The sequence below is a fragment of the Danio rerio genome, chromosome 16 (genome assembly GCF_052040795.2).
Source record: "Danio rerio strain M-AB ecotype USA chromosome 16, GRCz13ab, whole genome shotgun sequence".
Taxonomy (NCBI): Eukaryota; Metazoa; Chordata; class Actinopteri; order Cypriniformes; family Danionidae; genus Danio; species Danio rerio.
Window position 1 is genome coordinate 54905330 of NC_141036.1, and position 24009 is coordinate 54929338.

Sequence of the window (24009 nt, forward strand, 5' to 3'; positions counted from 1 at the left end):
TACTACATACATTTTTACTGTAAAATCTAAAATTAAACAGAATTATTGCTGACAAACAGGCTAAACAGTGGTTTAAAGGATGGTGACAGCATTAAGACTGAAAATATCAATTGTAGTGTAATTGTTGGTGCACAGTGACCCTAAACCACTTAAAAATGACATGAAATGATTCTTGTTCTAAAACTTCTGAAAAAAAAATGACTATTTGTCGTGATAAAACTGATAATGATCAAACTGCATGAAAGTCATTATTTTTTAATAAAAAATTTAATATTTAAACAATCCACATTTTAATGTACAAGTTAAAAACAACTAATGTAACTGTACTGCATGATGATGCTTGAAAGCTATTTTCATCTTATACAGTGGGGGAAATAGGTATTGAGCACGTCATGTTTTTTTTTTTCTGGGAATAATATTTCTAAAGCAGCTGTTGACATGGAATTTGATACAATTTTGTTAAAACTCAAACAATACAAACATAAAAATAAACCAAAAGAAATCTGAAAATGTGTAATAATGTAATGGCATGTGGGGAAAGTACTAAACTACTTAAACGTATGTAATACTTTATATAAAAGGCTTTTTTGATGATGACAGCTTAAAGACACCTCTCATATGGAGAATGAAGTCATGCATTGCTCAGGTGTGAGTCAGACTTCAACAGAGTGTAAAAACCTTGATGGTTCTGTGGGTCTCGTCTATCAAATCTGAACTTTAATTTTTGATTGGATTTAAGTCAGGTGATTGGCTGGGCCATTCTACAGCTTGATTTTCTTTCTCTGAAAGCATTTGAGAGTTCCCTTGGGTGTGTTATAAATCATTGTCTTGCTGAAATGTCCACCCTGGATTCATCTTCATCATCCTGCTAATGTAGATGTTGAACTGAAGCAGCTGATATTCATTTAAACTGATGAAGGGCAGAGGGTTGCTGAAGAACTACTGAGAGATTTTAGCTGCTGTCTGGGCTTTCACTGCATTTCTACACCTCCCTTTCTTGATGTGTTCAACACTTTTCCCCATGCAATTTTATTTCATTACGCTTAACTTAATTAGTAAACTAATTATATTTGTTTTCTTTGCATAAATGGATTCCTTTAATTGTTACCAACATAGAGTGAAAATTTCAAGTCAACAGCACCTTTAGAAATATGTTTTCTGAGAACAAATATTGACATGTTTAATATCCCCCACTGTATATTATTTAATAAATAACAGAACATTAGGTTATCAATCTAAAAATATTACATATCACTTTGGGGAGTGCAGAGTTTAGAAAAGGATGTTATTTTTATTAGTTTTTTCAGAAATTACTTGAGATATTTTATGATTATTGTGGGCTTATTCCCTTTATGCAGAATGAGGTTAACCTCCAAAGCTCAGTTGTTTCCAACAGGAAGGCACATTTCCTTTGACCCAGCTATAGAGTAAATTTCCAGTGGACCAAAGCCATTGACATTCGCATGGGCCATTACTCTCAGTAAGTGCCGCGGCTCCGTCATATTGAGGGCCATACGGATGGATGAGGGCCAGATTTTGGCCTGACCTCTCATGGGACAAAGGGTTACCATGGGACAATGGGAGTGCCTGTGTTTGCTGATGCGTAAAACACACTAAAGTTCAGTGTTTCATAGGGAAGGGTGATGTAGGTTTCAAAATAAAGCTCTATATTTCATTTTTTTATTGCACAATACTGGATAAATACATGATATTGTTGGTTGAGTATTGAAATAACGATATTTCTTTCCATATTCGTATTATCAATTTTAAAATCATACAGTGTTGAAGTCAGAATTATCAGCCCTCCTGTATATTTTCTTCCCAATTTTTGTTTAACGCAAATATTTTTCTAGCACATTTCTAAACTCAATAGTTTTAATAACTCATTTCTAATAACTGATTTATTTTATCTTTACCATGTTGACAGTAGCTAATTTGACTAGATATTTTTATGGAAAATATCCATTAGAAACATAAAAGTAATGAAAAAGTAATCAGGTGTAATCAGTTACTTTACATTTATTAAGTTATTGCACTCTAAAAAAAAACATTGAGTTATTTATTTAACCCAATGGTTGAGTTGAGACATATTTGGTGCTTTGTTGGGTTATTTTTTTAACCTTTATTTGGTTATTTATCTACCAGTTGGGCTAAAAATTAAAAATTTCAACAGTCAACTGATTTAACTGACACAAAACAGCTGTATTAATAGGTGTGTGTGTGATGTTGTTTTTTGTTATTTTTTAAGTTCATTTAAGCTATAACTCAATAATGTCATTATTTTTTGTATCAAATTACCTATATATATATATATATATATATATATATATATATATATATATATATATATATATATATATATATATATATATATAACTATGTTATTTATTTACACATATATTATTATTTAATAGTAGTAGTAGTACTAACATAAGTAATACCAGAATGGGGAAAAAAAAAAATTCATCACAATAACCCATTGCATTGGATTAAATTATATAACCCAATGCATTGGTTTAAAATAACCCATAGTTGGGAAGGTGCTATAATAACATATAGTTGGGTTATATGTTGGGGTATTTTTGACCCAACAATTTTAACAGAGTGAAAAGGTACACTAATTATTACATTTTAAATAGGGTAATTTGTAATCTGCAATCTATTACATTTCCAAAGTAACCTCCACAACACTGCTAATCAGGTAACAGATTTCTAGTTTTCTAGGATTTTTTTATTTTTTTTTATTTTTTATTATTGTTATAATGGACATTTATTTCAGTACTCTTTTAAAATAGTTGGGTTAAAAATACCCCAACATCTAACCCAACTATAGATTATTATAGCACCTTCCCAACTATGGGTTATTTTAATGCATTGGGTTACATAATTTATCCCAATGCATTGGGTTATTTTGATTAAATGTTATTTTTTCCATTCTGGTATTACTACTACTATCAATTTTATAATTATGGCTGTGTAAATATATAAATGTCTTCGCTGTGTCCTAAAGGTGAGAATGACGGCCGAATATCCCAAATATGTGTATCTTTTCTTCAAACAAAACGAACTGTAAAGATGAACACGTAAGGTAGAGAACGCGTTTTATCCATTTAATATAGATCGGCTATGAAGCGCGCGCTTGTATCATCAATAATTACGAGTGCTGGTGAAACGGATATAAAAAACACGTCACGAAGAGGTAGTTTTATAAAACAGAAACAATATTATTGTGCTAGAGCTTAACTTTTAAACCGCAAAAACAACATTACGTACGCATATAACTTCAGCTGTTCCGTGTCAGTTAAATCAGTTGACTGTTGAAATTAAAAATTTTATAATAGTTATAATATAAGTAACCAAATAAAAGGTTAAAAATAGGCCCACCCGGAATCTGTGTGCGCAGAATTCCGCAGATTTTCCGCCGATTTTTAGTCCATCATTAATTCTGTTTATATTTATTCAGTTTTTTTAAATTAATTTCAGTAATATTATTGACTAATGTGAAAATATTAAACTGATTTATGTACAATACAGTGTGTACAGTATTATTTTCTGTATTTAACTAGATATATTATATGACAAACTTGCTTTATTTACCAAATAAAGTAAATCTAATTGGATTTGCATTTTAAACCTTAAATAAAATTTAAAAAGATACTATTTTTTATTTTTTTATATTAAGTTTTTTTTTTTTATGATACTCCCAAAATAATTCTGCAGAAATCTACAGATTTTTACCAAAATTCTCAGAAGAAATATCAAAAAACGTCTGCCGATTCCGTCTGGCCTAAGTTAAAAACAACCCATCAAAGAACAATATATGTGTAACTCAACCATTGGGTTAAATAAACAACTCAACGTTTTTTTTTTAGTGTGTATGGATGTTATGACTTCATGATGTTAGACTAGGGACTGAAGCAAATAACATTTATATTGTGACAGTTTTGTATAACATGGGAGAAGAAGAACCATGCATCAAGCAAAGTATTCACCGAAGATTGACTGCTTCAACAGCCAATAACAATTGGGGGGTCGGGGGGAGGTTCAACCTATAAAACCGAAAGAGGGAGAGAGCTAAAGAGAGAGACACGCACGCGAAATTACAGGAGTGTAACAATGGAGTAAATATATGGAGTTCTAAATGTCAATATCGTTATATATTGTCACACTGTAAAGCCCTGAACAAAACACTTCTAGATGGTAGATTAATCTTACTGTTTGCAATGAAAATTCTCCACCAAATAAGAATTAGCACAAGATAATACTATCATATCTCCCATCCCTAGTGTTTAGGAGCAGGCAGATTTTTTGTTAACTTTAATACTAGACATATTGAAAACTTTTGCCATGCAAACGATCAGATTATGGACAGATGAAGCTAGACAAACTCAAAGAACTTGCTATTTGATGTAGGAATGACTGCAGCTCAAAGTTCTCTAATTAGAATGAATTAAAGGCTGCTAATTGACGTGCTGTCACAGCTGATGCAATGTGTTATATAAGAGACTCGTGTGAAACGCAGTCATACTGTCAGTGTCGTGTCTTCAGTCTCTGGAGGTCACAGTCCCTGGAGCCAAGCGCTCAACCAAATATTATTTTGCATATCCTGAGCCGTGCACGCTCTTTAAGATGAGCCAAATGACCTTATATGATCTTATAGCATTGCATACTGTATATATATACTGTATATAGATTGCTATGTTTTTATTTGTTAATTATTTGACTGATCCGAAATGTGCAGTTTTTAAGCTTTAAAAACCTTCATACTACTCATTAATCATTTAATTTTTATTTAATTTATTTTTTACATGGAAATAAGCCAGATTACGGACATTAAAATAAATACTATGCATTAATACCTGTTTGTTGATAAATTATTACATTTAATACTTTTAAAACAGGCTACAACTTTTATTCTTTAAGTTTATTACTTTATTTATTTATTCCACAATGAAGGGACTGGTCATCAACATTCCCCAAGAATGTAAATGTACCCAAATTAGCTCAAAGGCTAGTTACCATTGGTAGTCCTTTTGACAGATGATGTAAGCCTAATAAAAATAAACAATACAATAAACAACGGAGTTACATTTATATGAATGAATGAGTGAATGAATGAATGAGTGAGTGAGTGAGTGAGTAAGTGAGTGAGTGAGTGAGTGAGTGAGTGAGTGAGTGAGGCTGCGTCCGAAACCGCCTACTACTCAGTAGGTACTGCATTTGAATTTAAACATACTACTCGTCCGTTAGAAAAGTATGTTCTATACAGTATGAATGTGAAAAGTATGAATGGAATTCGGACGTACTACATCCGCCATTTTGTCATGGTCATGTGACCTACCTGCATCAGTTGCGTCGCCTCACTTCCATTCATGAATTCTCTCACGGGGCATTATGGGATAGCGCAGCGTGCATGGGATGCGCACTTCAGAATCTCGCCGGAAGTAGTAAGTCATCCGGGTACTTCTCGCATACTGATTTTCGAATTCTATGAATTCAGACATACTACTCGGCTCACATACTGATTTTAGCGTACTATATAGTACGGAAGTATGCGGTTTCGGACGCAGCCTGAATGATCAATTAATTAAATGAATGAATGAATGAATATAATTGTTCAGGCTGTATTTTTCTAGATTCGCACATTGCTGATTTTTGCTGAAGTTTTAGCACTTCATATATTTTTTTAATCACAATTCTTTGCAAAACAGATACTGCGTATATTAATATTGCAATAATAATCTGTTTATTTGATAAATAATGATAGCAAGATTGTAGATTTTTGTGGAAAATTTTCCACAAAATAAGAATTAGCACAAGATAATGCTATCATATCTCCCATCCCTAGTGTTTAGGAGCAGGCAGATTTGATTGTTAACTTTAATACTAGACATATTGAAAACTTTTGCCATGCAAACGATCAGATTATAGACAGATGAAGCTAGACAAACTCAAAGAACTTGCTATTTGATGTAGGAATGAATGAATGAATGAATGAATGAATGAATGAATGAATGAATGAATATAATTGTTCAGGCTCTATTTTTCTGGATTCGCACATTGCTGATTTTACTGAAGTTTTAGCACTTCATAAATTTTTTTAATCACAATTCTTTGCAAAACAGATACTGCGTATATTAATATTGCAATAATAATCTGTTTATTTGATAAATAATGATAGCAAGATTGTAGATTTATCTTAATGATTGCGATGAAAATTTTCCACAAAATAAGAATTAGCACAAGATAATGCTATCATCTCTCCCATCCCTAGTGTTTAGGAGCAGGCAGATTTGTTTGTAAACTTTAATACTAGACATATTGAAAACTTTTGCCATGCAAGCGATCAGATTATGGACAGATGAAGCTAGACAAACTCTCAAAAAACTTGCTATTTGATGTATGAATAAATGAATGAATGAATGAATCAGTGTAATTGTTCAGGCTTTATTTTTCTGGATTCGCACATTGCTGATTTTTGCTGAAGTTTTAGCACTTCATAATTTTTTTTAATCACAATTCTTTGCAAAACAGATACTGCGTATATTAATATTGCAATAATAATCTGTTTATTTGATAAATAATGATAGCAAGATTGTAGATTTATCTTAATGATTGCGATGAAAATTTTCCACAAAATAAGAATTAGCACATGATAATGCTATCATATCTCCCATCCCTAGTGTTTAGGAGCAGGCAGATTTGTTTGTAAACTTTAATACTAGACATATTGAAAACTTTTACCATGCAAACGATCAGATTATGGACTTGCTATTTGATGTACAGTAGGAATGAATGAATGAATATAATTGTTCAGGCTCTATTTTTCTGGATTTACACATTGCTGATTCTTGCTGAAGTTTTAGCCCTTCATACATTTTTTTAAATTGCAAAATAGATACTGCATACATTATTATTGCAATTATAATTGGTTTATTTGATAAATAATGAAAGGAAGACCTAGTCTGATTGATCAGATTCGGCATGTGCATGCAAAATACGAATATTTGACACATAATATAAATGTATTTTAATCCTACCTCTCTTTGATATATATGTATTGATGTATTCATATTCAACTATTGCAATTAGGCATGGGACAAGGTTTTCAAGGTTTACCGTGGTTAGGAAAAGTCAAGGTTTTTTTAAAACTGCCAGAATTATATTCGTTATCGTAAATATATCATATATCGTTTCTACGGTATTTAGCAGTTTTCTAACACCAGTGTAGACCGGAACAGCTCTGTGCTGTGTTAAATGGTTGTAATTGTTTTTTTTTAATTAAGCCTGGTTTAGCTCAATATTTTCCTGCCTCTAGGCTCAGGGTGGTATAAAAGAAAAGGACACATTGATGTTCTTTTTTGGTCACAACATCAGCAGTGATTGCTGCACACACCAGAAGAGATGACTGTAGCGTGCATTGCAATTTGACTCATGTTATATTACCCATTTTAATTTGCATGCAATAAGTATTCAAATACTGTAGTTTAAAGTTTTAGTTAACATGAGATTAATATTGACCCCATTTTTGTAAAGCACATTGCTTGTCCTGAATATGCAAATTATGAGCATACTATGCAAATTTGCATGTATATAAAGTTGCATTCATGTGATTATATTTTTTATTTTGTATCTCGATTTACACAGAAAATATTTATTTGAATGAATATTAGCCCCATTTATTGTAAATATGCTAATTGTGAGCTTAATTTGCAAATTTCTATGAATGCACCTGTGATTGTATGTGCTGTTACCCCTTTTATTAACATACAATAAATAGTCAAATCCAGTAGACACATTACTGGTCTTAAATATGAAAAATTGGACTCAATATGCAAATGTGGATCTGTTTAAAGATGCATTTGTCTGATTTTATATTATATTTTCTATTACCTCTTTTACTTGTATTTTTATACAGTGTATTACATTTTAGTCACCATGATTTTAATATTAGCCCCAATTATATTAAAATGCAATACTGATTTTAAATATGCAAATTGTGATTTTAGTATGTAATTGTGTTTATTTGTGCAATTTGCATTTATATCTAGTTGCATTTGCGTAATGTTATATAACATGTTATATAATATATATATATATATATTTTTCTTCTTTCTTTTTATCCAAACATAATTTACATAGTTTACATTTTTAAAAACATTTTAAAAACATTTTTAAAGAAATGTGTGTGAAACATAAAATCATAATCATGTTAAATGCATCAAAAAAAAAAAAAAACAGCACCAGTGTTAAATTCATTGACGCAAACTTTGTCATAATTTTTGTGACGTACAAGTTTCTACCAATAAAAAATAGACAAAAACTAAATAAAAATTAAGTGATGACGACTACTAGAAAAAAAGTACTGACATTTTCGTTGACTAAAAACAAGACTAGATTGTTTTTTGGAAAATATCCAATCAGAATTATTCTTGTAAGTAACTGGTCTACAGTAGACGCGGTATGCGATTACACGATCTTGCATAGGAGCGTCTGTCTGTCGGATTAAACTATAAAAAAATGGCAACAGCTGAAAGAAAAATTTTATTCATGTTTGATGTCAAACCAAATGGGGGAAATCCCTGATAAACACAACAAATCTAAAGCAACATCAGCATGCCAAGGCATCATCCCGAAATTCATACAAAGGTAAACTCGGATCTTTTTTATTTACCCGTCTGTATAGCCTTTCACTGACCTTTAGAGAATTGATGCCATTAGATTGTACAATTGAAGTTATTAAATCGGTCAGTTTTAAATTCATATGATCAGGGCATTTATTTTTATGAGGAGTTGTTTTCTAGCACGATTCATTTTAGCTGCGGCTACAGCAACTCGCTAAAAAACTCACGCTAGGTTAACGTGCTGTCTGCGTCTGCCACAATCATCCTGACAACAGCCATTTTGCTGTTTTACCATGTACCTGTACCACAAAACAATATTTTTGGCACGTCATCCAGCTGTGTCAGGGCTCAACAATAAGGAATGCCCTATGGCCTGAGGCCAGTGTGAGAGACGCTTGAGACAGTAGACCAGATTATTACTGGCCCAACTGGGACAGTGCCGCCTTGTCACTAAAGTTTAATTTGCCTGCGACTATTTGTAAATTGTGTGCATTTTAAGCTTGTGCTTTTTAGTCTTAAAATGCTACCTTCTCTGTGATGTCGTAAACACCATATTGCTTTTCGGATCCTTTTATCTGGTTTGATGTTTTAAGCATGCTATTTTTTCCATAATCTGGTAACAACCAGTACAGCGAAGAGACGGCAACATCAAATTATGGGGCTAAAATAAAATGTCTGTTTATAACGTCTTGGAAGCAGACATTTACAGGAGAACACAACGAAAAAAATGAAGCGATTATAGTTTTTTTGCACAGTATGCCAGTCAGCCACCTTTTGTTAAATAATTTCAAACTGCAATAAAATACCTCCATATTTTCCATACTGCCCTTTTTGTTTGCATAACACTGAATTTTGCTCATTATAAATTTATTAACATTTTTAAATATTGAAACTCTAGATTCACAGCCGTTTTTTACACATTATTTAAAATATGTGGCTAAAAAAAATATTAACTTGTCTGTTTTTTGTTTTTTTTGATGAGGCCAGTGAAAATTTTGGCAGGGCAAGTAAAAGTCTGAACCATTAGCCCCAATCAGACCGGTAGAAACAATTCTTAGTGTTGAACCCTGTGTGTAATTATTTCTTACGTCTATGACTCAACATGCCTAAAATGCTTTTGTCAAAAGACGAAGACTAAAATTAAAACAAAATTCGTTGAACGTTTGGTGGAATGCATATTGTGCTGCACTTGTCAAATACTGATGATAAACTCTTTATTTTACAGGATGGCTCCAGGCGGTGTAAGGAAAGGAAAAAGACGGTGTCATTCAGTAGCATGCCAACAGAGAAGAAGATCAGCAGTGCAAGCGACTGCATTAATTCTATGGTGGACGGGTCTGAATTGAGGAAGGTTCGCTCCAACTCCAGAGTCTACCACCGTTACTTCCTTCTAGATGCTGACATGCAGTCACTGCGGTGGGAGCCGTCGAAAAAAGAGTCCGACAAGGCTAAAATTGATGTCAAATCAATAAAAGAGGTGCGAACTGGTAAGAACACGGATACCTTCAGGACCAATGGAATTTCAGATCAGATTTCCGAGGACTGTGCATTCTCAATCATCTATGGGGAGAACTATGAATCTCTTGATTTAGTGGCAAATTCAGCCGATGTAGCAAATATTTGGGTGACGGGACTCAGGTATTTAATATCGTACGGTAAACACACTCTTAACATGATTCAGAGCAGTCAGGATAACATGCGTGCATCCTGGTTGGGTGAGCTCTTCGATGAAGCGGACGCTATTGGCAGGAAAAGCATTAGTCTTTGTACGGCCGTACAGCTGATCAAGAAGTTAAGTCCTGGAGTAAAAAATGTGAAGATAGAGCTGAAGTTTAAAGAGTTGCACAAATCGAAAGATAAGTCCAGCTCAGATGTCACCAAGGAAGAGTTCATTGAAGTCTTTCACGACCTCTGTACGAGACCAGAGATTTATTTTTTGTTGGTGCAGTTCTCAAGCAACAAAGAGTTTCTTGATACGAAGGACTTGATGATATTTTTGGAGGCCGAGCAAGGCATGGCTAAAGTGAGCGAAGACATCAGTGTGGAAGTTATTCAGAAGTACGAACCCTCGAAGGAAGGGCAACTGAAGGGATGGCTCTCTCTGGATGGATTTACCAATTACCTCATGTCAGCGGACTGCCACATCTTTGATCCTGAACAAAAAACTGTATGCCAAGATATGAACCAACCCCTTTCTCACTATTACATAAACTCTTCCCACAATACCTACCTGATTGAGGATCAGTTCAGGGGTCCGTCAGACATTACGGGTTACATCCGTGCCCTAAAGATGGGTTGCAGGAGTGTAGAACTTGACGTGTGGGATGGACCAGATAATGAACCAGTCATTTACACAGGCCACACAATGACCTCGCAGATTGTTTTCCGCAACGTCATTGACATCATCAACAAGTATGCATTTGCGGCCTCAGAATTCCCTCTATTCCTTTGCTTGGAAAATCACTGCTCTTTGAAGCAACAGAAGGTAATATTTCAACACCTGAAGAAAATACTAGGAGATAAAGTCCATACAGATCCACCCAACCTGGAGGACAACTATCTTCCGTCCCCTTTGGATTTAAAGGGAAAGATTCTTCTAAAAGGAAAGAAACTACCGAGCAACTGCACCGAACCTGAGGGCGAGGTGACTGATGAGGACGAAGGTGCGGAAATGTCCCAACGAATGAACAACGAGGCTAGTGAACAACAAGTTGTCGTTCAACCCAAAAAGTTCCAGCTTTCCAAGGATCTGTCTGACTTGGTAACGTTATGCAAGTCTGTTCAATTTAAGGACTTTCAGATGGCTTTCCAGAACCAGAAGCACTGGGAGCTTTGCTCCTTCAATGAGGTCTTTGCTAGTCGGTGTGCCACGGACCACCCTGGAGACTTTGTTAATTACAACAAGAAATTTCTAGCAAGGGTTTACCCAAGTCCAATGCGAATTGATTCCAGCAACATGAACCCGCAGGACTTTTGGAAATGTGGCTGTCAGATTGTAGCAATGAACTATCAAACGCCAGGTCTCATGATGGACCTCAACATTGGCTGGTTTAGACAAAACGGGAATTGTGGCTATGTACTCCGTCCGGCTATCATGAGGGAGCAGGTGTCTTATTTCAGTGCCAATACTAAAGACTCAGTTCCAGGAGTTTCTCCGCAGCTCCTTCACATAAAGATCATCAGCGGGCTAAATTTACCCAAACCCAAGGGCTCTGGTGCAAAAGGTGATGTTGTGGATCCCTATGTTTACGTTGAAATTCATGGCATCCCTGCGGATTGTGCGGAGCAAAGGACTAAAACAGTTCACCAGAATGGTGACAACCCCATCTTTGATGAGAGTTTCGAGTTTCAGATTAACCTTCCGGAGCTGGCAATGGTGCGCTTTGTTGTTCTGGATGACGACTACATTGGAGATGAGTTTATCGGCCAGTACACCATTCCGTTCGAATGCATTCAGCCAGGTTTCCGCCACATTCCTCTCCAGTCACTGACGGGTGAAGTCCTTCCACACGCCTGGGTCTTCGTCCATGTCGCCATCACCAACCGGCGTGGTGGCGGCAAGCCTCACAAAAGGGGGCTTTCTGTTCGCAAGGGTAAACGAGGTCGGGAATACGCCAGTATGAGGATACTTCTCATCAAGGCTGTTGATGAAGTCTTTAAATCTGCTGCACAGCCACTTCGGGAGGCCACAGATCTCAGAGAAAACATGCAGGTGAGACAACACTGACATCACTGTGAAAAAGAGACGTTAGGTTTAGGTGATTGTTGTGAAATTGTATCCAATTGATATTGTATGGCAAAATGATTAACTACTGGCTCATTACCTGCCCATTTTAAATACTAATAAGCAGTCATTCTATTATTAAAGGTGCAGTAGGTGATTGTCATCAGAAACATTTTTTGTTGTGCTGGTTGAAAGTCTCTTCACAGTCCAATAGTAATGATGACAGTAAATGATCTAAATGTGTTTATATGTATTTTTATATTCAGGGTAAAGCATAAAACAAAAAAAATGTTCATCCAATTAAATAGAGTCGCACTGTCATCTTCCTTAATTCCGGTCAGACTGTCTGTCAACAAATGTAGATTCCGACTTCTGCGTATCTGTTCACGCAGATCCGCCATAAGCGCGTGCCCATCTGCACTACAAACGCATGAGCGCGAGCAAGCTGCGGGCCGCTCGCAGATGCCGAGTCGGAGCCGGAGGCGCCGAATGACAGCCGAGCTCGGGCCGATTACTGTAAAGCCAGGCGCGGGTATAATTCGCCCTTAAAGCGGCCGCGCGGTCACGAGACGGACCGGGAGAAATCAAATGCTGCATTGAAACTTTTGAAAATCCTGAATCAGTATTGGAGTTACTTTAGCATGCTGGAGAAAGGTTTAGAGACCAGGCCTGAAGTATTACTGTTAGGCAGGTAATGTTCTGTTTTGAAACTATTTTAGTCAGGCTAAGCTTATGTTATGTTGTGAATGTGTTCTGTTATGAATGTCTTCTATGCACAGACGTGTTGTTCAGCCACTGAAATCTCCCAGTGAAAGATTGATGTGATTATTTTCAGTTTCATAAGGTTCTTTGACAGCATCTATAATGTAGATTTATATTTAGTTTAACAACAAAACCCCAGTAAATAGCGCTATCCCGCCTAACCTGCTTTATTGAGCTGAAGTTGCTTTTATATTCACATTGGGTCATTTTTGAACAATGACAGCCTTCCTATACTGTTTACCGCTAACGTTACTCTGAATATTCGCTCTGAAATAGCATGCAAGTGTGGCAAAGTAATACATGTAATTCCTGCATGGCGCTGGCACTAACTGGCGAATGACATGAACTAGTGGGTTGTCTGTCGGCTGTTGTGACGCGGTCCGCGCGCTCGCGATATCAGGGGGTGTGGCTTTGAATCACAGCCCCTCCCCGCCGTCCAAAGATAATATGCTAAACGGTTAGCATTTTGGCAGATCACCTACTGCACCTTTAAGTATTCTACAGGCTTTGTATTTGTAGTCTGCCTGATCTTATTCTACATTCCTAATCCTACCCAATACCTAAACCCAACTACTACCTTACTAAATATTATTAAGCAGTGAATCAGTAGTTTATTTTATATACATAGTGCAAATGTATAACAGCTATGGGGGTTGTAGGCACATGCACTTAGATGCTAGAAATTCAATAGAAATCATAGCTTATTTAGGCGTCTTATTTAATTATAGACTGACATTACTTAAATAGACAGTCCTACATTATATTTGTGGGTATAAATATAACCTGGCTAGATTTTGTGAGATCTCAGCTATTCAGTGTCTGCGAAGTTACGCAAATGACTCAACTCAGCAAATGTTTGGTTCGCAGCTTGCAAAGACTCTCCAAACTGATTTCAGTGTGGCTAATATCTTGCTTTTGTAGCGTGAGAAAGTTTTCTCCAGTGAAACACACTTCAGAAAGTCGACCCTGAGAAGCAAGCTCAACTTACAGAATGTTTCTCTTCACAAGGCCAGGAGCATTTGAACTGAAAGTCTCTCTGGCACTGATAAACAAAGACCCAGAAGTGCTGATTTTAATCAGCTGTAGTTCCTCCGCCTTGCACAACTTGTCAGACTGGCACAAAAACACCAAAAGGATCAGGTCCTTATTTAGCCATATGAACCCAAAATAAACTCATATATAGGCTACAGGTGGGAGATCAGCCAAATTCCTTTTTAATATTTGATGTGGAAAATGTTACATAACACATAGGGTTACCATGTCCTGAGGCATGTGTCAGTAATATCTCCTTAAGAAGAGATTAGCTCGTCTAATGGATAAAAGGAGTGGCACTGCTATAACAGGAAAGCACTGAGAAGATTTTGAAGTCAGGAAATTGTTGTTTTTTTCATAAGATTATACTGCAGATGATATTTGAGTTTGTTTTTCTTTCATTGTGTACTGATTCAAACTGCACATACAGTGGGGCAGCCTCGACTAAGCGATTATCATAATAATATTTGAATGCAGTTTGTTCATATATCAATGCTTTGTAGAGCTGGACAGCTAAAATGAATTGTTTTCGGCATTTCCAGTTGATGGCGTGGCTTCTGTCACACATCTGCATGACCTTGTGCATGCAAAGACACAATATGTCGATGCCCCTATTGTCAATGGGATTTATGAGGTGTGATAATGTAGTTTAGTTAAAATATAATCGGTTAAATAGACTTCAGCAATGATTTAGTCGTTCAAGCGTAAAATGAGATGAAACTTCGAGTTGTCATTTAAAAGCAATTGCTGTGAGAAGCAGAAGGCGCACACTGAAAAAACGCTCATATTCTTTAAAGACATGGCACAGAACAATGTAATTTAATGCAGTGCTTCCTAGTCAGTGTGAGACTGATTCAAATGATTTGTTCAGAGTGAGTATCCAGTAAATGATTCACTGATTCAAATGATTTGTTCAGAGTGATTCTCCAGTAAATGATTTACCGATTCAACTGATTTGTTCAGAGTGAGTCTCTAGTAAATTATTTACCGATTCAAATGATTTGTTCAGAGTGATTCTCCAGCAAATGATTTACAGATTCAAATGATTTGTTCAGAGTGAGTCTCCAGTAAATGATTCACTGATTCAAATGATTTGTTCAAAGTGAGTCTCCAGTAAATTATTCACTGATTCAAATAATTTTTTCAGAGTCTCCAGTAAATGATTTACAGATTCAAATGATTTGTTCAGAGTGAGTCTCCTGTAAATGATTTACCGATTTAAATTATTTCCTCAGAGCGAATTACCAGTAAATGATTCACAGATACAAATAATTAGTTCAGAGTAAGTTTCCAGTTAAATATTTAGCGATTCAAATGATTTGTTCAAAGTGAGTCTCCAGTAAATTATTTACCGATTCAAATGATTTGTTCAGAGTATCCAGTAAATGATTTACCGATTCCAATGATTTGTTCAGAGTGAGTATCCAGTATGATTCACTGATTTAAATGATTTGTTCAGAGTGAGTCTCTAGTAAATGATTTACAGATTCAAATGATTTGTTCAGAGTGATTCTCTAGTAAATGATTCACTTGTTCAAATGATTTGTTCTGAGAGTCTCCAGTAAATGATTTACAGATTCAAATGATTTGTTCAGAGTGATTCTCGAGCAAATGATTTACCGATTCAAATGATTTGTTCAGAGTGAGTCTCCAGTAAATGATTAACTGATTCAAATGATTTGTTCAGAATGAGTCTCTAGTAAATGATTCACTCATTCAAATGATTTGTTCAGAGTCTCCAGTAAATGATTTACAGATTCAAATGATTTGTTCAGAGTGAGTCTCCTGTAAATGATTTACCGATTCAAATTATTTCCTCAGAGCGAATTACCAGTAAATGATTCACAGATTCAAATAATTAGTTCAGAGTTTCCAGTTAAATATTTAACGATTCAAATGATTTGTTCAGAGTGAGTCTCCAGTAAATGATTTACCGATTCAAATGATCCGTTCAGAATTAGTTTGTAGTAAATGATTTATCGATTCAAAAGATTGGTTCAGAGTGAGTTTTTAGTAAATGATTTATCAATTCAAATGATCCATTCAGAGTGAGTTTCCAGAAAATTATTTACTGATTCAAATGATTTGTTCAGAGTAAGTTTCCGGGAAATGATTCACTGATTCAAATAATTTGTTCAAAGTGAATTTCCAGCAAAAGACTCACTGATTTAAATGATCCGTTTAAAGTGAGTTTCTAGTAAATGATTGACAGATTCAAATGATTTGTTCAAAGTGTGTGTCCAGTAAGTGATTTGCTGATTCAAATGATTTGTTCAGAGTGAGTTTCCAGAAAATTATTTATCAATTAATTTTTTTTGTTCAGAGTGAGTCTCCAGTAAATAATTCACTTATTCGAATGATCCGTTCAGAGTAAGCTTCCAGTAAAAGATTGAGAAATTCAAATGATTTGTTTGAAGTGAGTGTCCAGTAAGCAATTTGCTGATGCAAATGATTTGTCAAAGCGAGTCTTCAGTAAATGATTCACTGACTCAAATAATCTATTCAGAGTGAGTTATCAGAAACTAACTCACTGATCCAAATGATCTGTTCAAAATTAGTCTCCAGTAAATGATTCGCTGATCAAAATGATCTGTTCAAAGTAAGTCTCCAGTAAATGATTCACTGATTCAAATGATCTGTTCTCCAAAAAATGATTCACTGATTTTGCTAACTGATCTGAATGAGGTTCAGTTTGTGAATATGGTTTCACTTAAAGCATCATGAATTATCAGTGTGGTTATTAAGAGTATGACAAGTTGTTCAAGTAACTTAACTTTCTTGCTAAATAAATATTCATATTTTACTTTCATTACTTAATTAAATAGAAATTCAAGCACTTTCATCCTTTGACTCCAGTCACATTGAAAAGGACGACTTCTACTTTCATCTTGTACTGAAGTAATCTTTTATTATGGTATACTTCTACTCAAGTGCCTGATTTGTGTACTTCGTCTATCGCTGTAGCTCTGTTTAGATCCTGAGGAAAGAGTTCCAGACTCTGGCGCTGCATTCAGTGTTTATACTGGGTAAATCTCACTATTATTGGTGTTTAAAGCTCACTACAGGGGCTTTCACATGAAAAATGACGTCTTCCTCCCACATTCAGGGCGGTGCTTTTGTAGAAGACACTCACTGAAACCACTTCCTGCTGCATTTCTTGTTCACGGTCGTTCACTTTGGGGAAGTCGACACGGTGCTGTCATTGCATTGGCTTTGTTTTTTTCTTCACCTTCAAAAACTAGGTCACGTTCGGAATAGCATACTAGTGTACTACTTTCACTCTTTCTGCTGCATGTAGTCTGAAAGTATAGACATATACAGTTATAATGTGTGGCATCCAGTATGCATAGACGACTTATTATGTTTACCAGATGTGCACACATGCACATAAGAGTGTATTTGGTAATGCGATGTGCTTGCTTGACCTTTAGTTTCCAGTGTACTGTGATATTATTAGCTGTTTTTAAATGTATGGTTGTTTGATTGAAACTAATATTAGAATTGAACATTGCAACCACAAGGTCACAAGACTTTATTTTAGCATGTAACACATTTGAACTACATTTTAAAGACACTATGCAGTATGTTAATATTCTGTTCCGAACATTGTTGACTTGTCAGATGCCGCTGGACTCTGTCAGAGCATTTTATAGACTGTATTTGTTTTGGGCTGCATGACTTGAGGAAAAACAAATCAGATGAAAAGTGTGATTGCAAGTAAAATGAAGTTTAATATATATTTGTGTGTGTGTGTGTGTGTGTGTAATACACACTCTGATACAATAATTAATTGAATAAATTTTCTGGAAGAACAAATTTTATATATTTTACTTTGTAATAATAATAATAATAATACTACTACTAATAATAATAATTTAAAATATATTACTTAAAAATAGTTTATTAATAAATAAAAATAATTTTATTTTTGTTAGAATAATATGATATTATTACAAATAAAATATCACTCTTTCTAAAATAAATATTTTTGATATTACAGTCAAAAAATACATAATACAGTACTCATATTAGACTAAATATTTAAATTTAATAAATTAAAACTAGTAAATGCATTTGTTGGAGGGCGTATATTTTACTTTGTATTATTATTATTAATATTAATAATAACAATAATAACAATTTTAAAATAATAAATAAAATGTTATAGTTTAATTTGGGAAGGATAATTTAAAATATATTTATATAATAAATTATAGTTTATTAATATGTAAAAAATTTTAGTAAGAATAATATTGTATTATTACAAATACAATATTACTCTAAAATAAATCTTTTTTTGTAATTTAACTAAAAAAAGAATGCAGTGCTCATAATACAATAAATATTTAATTAAGTAATCAAAAATAGTTAGTGCATTTGCTGGAAGAACAAATATATTTTTACTTTGTATTATTATTATTATTAATAATAATGATGATGATAATAAAATAATAATAATAATAATAACAATGATATGAATATGAAATGATATAAAAACAGTCGACCTTGTTTTTAATATTATTTCTCCTCACCACAATTGAGTTTTCAGGAAAAATATTATAATAAAAGCTTAACTGTAAAATTTAAATAATTATATTTATTTAGTTTAATTCTGCATTTTTTAAATAATTATAGCATAAACTTTATTTTGACAGAAAAACCCATGGAGTTTCTAAAACGTATCTTTTCTTAAAGTGCATTGAAGTGTCCCAAATAACAATAACACATGACTGTACAATGTGTCTCAAAATGACTGGCAAGTACACACATATTTATCGAGTTAAATTGAGCTGATATACAATCTAATCTAAACCATAAAGCAAATTGAGTTCAACTAATCATGCAGCTTTACATTTAGTGCTAGAATCTGATCATAAACACAACAACACATCTGTTCTGCAGCAGATTTCCTGATGCATAGTCATTGTCTGACCTGCTTGTCCTCCACAGAATGCCATCGTGCCGTTTAAGGAGCTGTGTGGCCTGTCAGCGGTGGCCAACCTGAAGCAGTGTATTCTGGCTCTGTCCCCACGCCTCATTGGCCCAGATGGCAGCCCGTTTCTGCTGTTCAATCTCAGAGAGCAGTACCCCAGCGTGGAGGCTCAGAGTCTGCTGCCGGAGGTGCTGAAGAGAGCCGTCACTGCGTACGACACCGTAAGTACACAGCTCTCATTAGGCCTCAGGTAGAGTTGAAGTCTGAATTATTAGCCGTCATGTGAATTTTTTCTTTTTCGAATATTCCCCAAAAGAGGTTTGACAGAGCAAGGAATTTTTCACAGTATTTCCTATGATATTTTTTCCTCTGGAGAAAGTCTTGTTTGTTTTATTTCAGCTAGAATAAAAGCAGTTTTTTAAGTGAAGTTTATAAACTGATTTCGAGAGGAGCACGCGCTTATGATTGATAGCACCTGGTCCACATTAGCTAACACTGATTTACCAATCAGACGACTCCTTAACCACTATAAATAACCAGAGTATCTTACTTCAGCCATCTTGGTCTTGAAGAATACCCCCTTCCACCCCTACCCCACCATTTCCTTGTCAGGGCAGCACGGAGGCCTAGTGGTTAGCACCACGGCCGCACAGCAAGAATGTCACCGGCTCGGACACTACCCGGCCAGGTCGGCATTTCTGTGCGGAGTTTGCATGTTCTCCTCGTGTTTGCGTGGGTTTTCACCGGGCTCTCCGGTTTCCTCCCACAGACCAAACACATGTAACATAAGTAAATTGACGAATCTAAATTGACAGCATAGACACTTCATAGCATTAATCTACTTCCAACATTATCAAGCAGGGGAGTTCTCGAGACCTACCTGAACTCGGACTCCCCCCTCACCCTGCAACGGGTGGGAGCCCCGGGCTCGAGGATCTCACGAGTTCAGGGATCTCTCCCGGGAGCTAAGGGCGAACTCTTGAAAGAGCCATTATTACGGGTGCGCTTCCATGCAGTGTAACAGCAATAAGTGAATTAAAACATCCAGCCGAGGTTTAAAGCCCCTTTCACACATACAGACCTTTCAAAGGTTGTATGTGTGAACAGGTCCTTTTTGAAAATACCGGTAAATTCGTTCTGGCTATTTTCCGGAAAGAGAAGTTGTAACATTACCGGCAATTTGCCGGAATGCTGCGCTGTGTGAATGCAGAAGGAAGATTACCGTAATAAGCGCGTGCACGTCTAGAACGTGCTGACGTGAGACGTCTGCTTTAGCCAATCACAACAGTCAGACGCATTTACGTCCGCGCGGTTTGTGAGAATAAAAACCTTTGAATATTTTTCCAGACACATTTAGCTGCTAGAAGTTAGTCAGGTCACGTTTATATGTTCTTCTTAATGCCAACTGTGTAATAAATAATCATCGATGAGATGCTTATGATAAGCCGTTGTTTGTTTACGTTCGTGTGCCTGTGAAACAGCCTGTGAGCGCCTGCACACACACATATTATGAACATCTCGACATGCGAAAGTGATCCCGAGAAAGTTGTTTACAATATTGATCATCCACAGAGTTTGTAATTTAGTCAAATGTTTACAAATACAAGCGCAGCCGTTTAAAGCTCATTTGTGGTGAATGATGTCAGAATTTACCGGTATTTTGGAATGGATGTGTGAATGCTCTTTTCCGGAAAATTTCCGTAACGTCCTCGCCTGTGTGAACAGCGCTTTTTTTAATATACCGGTAAAGTCGTTCCGGAAATTTTCCGGATATTTACCAGTATCACTGTGTGAAAGGGGCTTTAATCTGCAAGTGCAGCATGCTTAAAACTATTGATTCTTTAGGCAAGGCAAGGCAAGTTTATTTATATAGCACATTTCATACACAGTGGCAATTCAAAGTGCTTTACATAAACAAGAATAAAAGAAACAATTAAAAAAATAAATAAAAACAAATAATAAAACTGATTAAAAAACATAAAAACAGGTAGCGAAATAGTCGACTTAGAATCAAATAAAAGAATCGAGTTTGGTTTGGATCTTTTGCTTGATCGCATCTTTGTCGATGCAGTACATCAAGAAATATGTAGTTCCAGTAAAATGTGCACCCGCTCTCCCTCCACACACAAGCGGAGGCACGGGGGATCACGCAGTCCAACGATCACAACAAACTGGGTCATCGGTCCAATCAGCGCAGATTAGCTTCGCGCTAAGGAGGGGTTTGGGAACAAATGAATCGCTGAACGATTTATATGTGAGTCGCCGGGATAATTAGTTAAAAATGAATGCATATTATTAGACAATAAAAGTGTTTTTTGATCTTGCACGCATATCAGCTTTTTGTTGGAGACCACTAAACCCAAAATATAACATTTTTAAATGCAAAGTAGGGGCTCTTTAAAAACATTTTAAGGTCAACAGTGTTGGGAGTTACGTAATAATATTAACCTGATTACTTTTTTATTACTAATATTAATTTATTACTTTTCGAAGTAACGAGCAGAGTAATGCATTACTTTAAAAAAAAGTAATAATATTTGGGTTACTTTTTTTTAAATGTAGCGCAAGTTACATTTTAGATTAATTAATTTGGATTTAAAAAATAAATTGCTGAATTAAAAAGTGTAATCACATTGAATCAAACTCGATGAGAGAATGAGCTCTCTGTGGGAATAGACAGAAACCAAGATGGCAGAGCCTTACACTTCTGCGATGGACGTAGTGTCATTATTCTGAACATATGAAAGAAAAGGGATTATAGTCTCAATTAACAGTGATTTAACTAATCGAAAAGGACAAAAATACAAAGGTAGCAAACACATTGCTTTCACCTTTCAGTAATCTGTATATAGGGCACATACAGTTGAAGTCAGAATATTTAGCCCTCTTCCAATTTTGTTTTCTTTTTTAAATATTTCCCAAATGCTGTTTAACAGAGCAAGGAAATTTTCACAATATGTCTGATAATATTTTTTATTTGTTTTATTTCGGTTAGAATAAAAGCAAATTTTATTATTTAAACATCATTTTAAGGTCAAAATGATTGGCTCCTTTAAGCTTTTTTTTTTTTCTTCGATAGTCTACAGAACAAACCATCGTTATACAATAACTTGCCTAACTACCCTAACCTGTCTAGTTAACCTAATTAACCTAGTTAAGCCTTTAAATGTCACTTTAAGCTGTATTGAAGTGTCTTGAAAAATATCTAGTCAAATATTATTTACTGTCATCATGGTAAACATAAAATAAATCCGTTATTAGAGATGAGTTATTAAAACTATTATGGTTAGAAATGTGCTGAATAAATTCTCTCTCCGTTAAACAGAAATTGGGGAAAAAATAAACAAACATCTAATAATTCAGGGGGGCTAATAATTCTGACTTCAACTGTATAACAGTTGTATAACCCTTATTTTTTAAGGGTAATTGAAGGTGTGGGTTATTCAGTGTGTCGTTAAATGCAGAGAATCTCTATTAATAAAAAAAACAAAACAAAAAAACTGCAAGTTCTAAAAGGCAGAAATAAAAAAAGTTACTCAAAGTAACGTATCGGATTACTTTGCTCCAACTAAGTAACACAACTAGTTACTTTATGGGGTAAGTCAATATTCTAAACCAATACTGTCTAAAGTAACTTTCTCCAACACTGAAAGTCAATATTATTAGCCCACTAAAGCAAAATTGTTTTGATTGTTTTCTGAACAAACCACTGTTATACAATGATATACAATTGCCTAATTACCCTAACTTCTATTAACCTAGTTAAGCCTTTCAATGTCTCTTTAAGCTGAATACAAGTATCTTGAAAATATCTAGTAAAACATTATAGAAGAAATCAGTTATTAAAAATGAGTTATTTAAACTATTATGATTAGAAATGTGTTGATTTTTTTTATTTTTTCTGTTCAACAGAAACTGGGAAATGTAAATATACAGGGGGGCTAATAATTCAGGAGGGCTATATGAATCTCACCAGATGACTTTTAGATGGATTGGGATGATTCTGTGGGAGTGCATCAGCGTAAAATCTAAGACAAATCTACAAGCACAGATCAATACAATTAAGAAAAAGATACAATTCAAATAGACAGTGTTTTATTGTTTTCCTACTCTAACAGTATTCAGGTACAGTTATAAAATCAATTCAATAAAATTAAAGTTTCAAATAGTATAATTTATTATGCCACAGTCACAGACCTCAAAAACACATGCAATTAATCAATTATAATCCAGACTCAACACTGCATATCCTGCGATTGTGAATAATATTGTGCAGTTTAAAGTGTGTGTATGGATAAATTTGATCTAAGAGTGTGTGCACTTAAAGCCATGGGAACATTCATATTTATAAACAAAGTCATTGCGTGGGAAAGTGTCTCATCAGGGTCTGAGTATGCACTTTTTCTTGTGAATCTAGAGAACTGCAGGTATTTGGAAATATAAACAGCCAGCCATGATGATGATGATAATGATGATAGCAGTAATAATAGTTACAATTATGGATGTGTGTTATTGCGGATTGCTGCTTAACTTTTAACAGACAAAATCAGAATGATACAAACTAGTTTAGGTTTTACACTGTTTGATTTGTTTTTGTGATTCGCTTCATAAATTGATTAACTTTTCTTCCGATTAGTTTCTATTGCGGAATTATAGTCCACAGCGGAATAAACCGCCAACTACTCCTGCATATGTTTTACACAGGGGATGCACTTCCAGCTGCAACCCAGTACTAGGAACACTGTCGCCACACAACAAGAAAGTCGCTGGTTCGAGTCCCAGCTGGGCCAGTTGGCATTTCTGTGTGGAGTTTGCATGTTCTCCCTGTGGGTTTCCTCCACAAGTCCAAAAACATGTGATATAGGTGAATTTGGTCAACTAAATTGGGTGTGAATAAGTGTGTATGGGCGTTTCCCAGTACTTGGTTGTAGCTG

At 35.0% G+C, this 24009-nt stretch overlaps 2 protein-coding genes across 10 annotated transcripts in view; one reads left to right on the forward strand and one right to left on the reverse strand.

Annotated features, from left to right (window-relative positions):
- The window catches only part of rftn1b (raftlin, lipid raft linker 1b), a 400288-nt gene that overhangs the window by 297584 nt on the left and 78695 nt on the right, over window positions 1-24009 (reverse strand). The window lies entirely within an intron of this gene.
- Window positions 1-24009, forward strand: part of plcl2 (phospholipase C like 2) — a 130165-nt gene that overhangs the window by 48141 nt on the left and 58015 nt on the right. For 3 of the 5 annotated variants that reach the window (XM_087287995.1, XM_087287994.1, XM_087287996.1), the window contains exons 2-3: window positions 9850-12336; window positions 19093-19296. In XM_087287995.1, coding sequence (XP_087144121.1) covers window positions 9850-12336; window positions 19093-19296 — 2691 coding nt within the window. Of the gene's footprint in view, window positions 1-9849; window positions 12337-19092; window positions 20129-20872; window positions 22555-24009 lie in introns of those variants that run through there. The other 2 variants (XM_087287998.1, XM_087287997.1) reach the window with 2 other exon arrangements.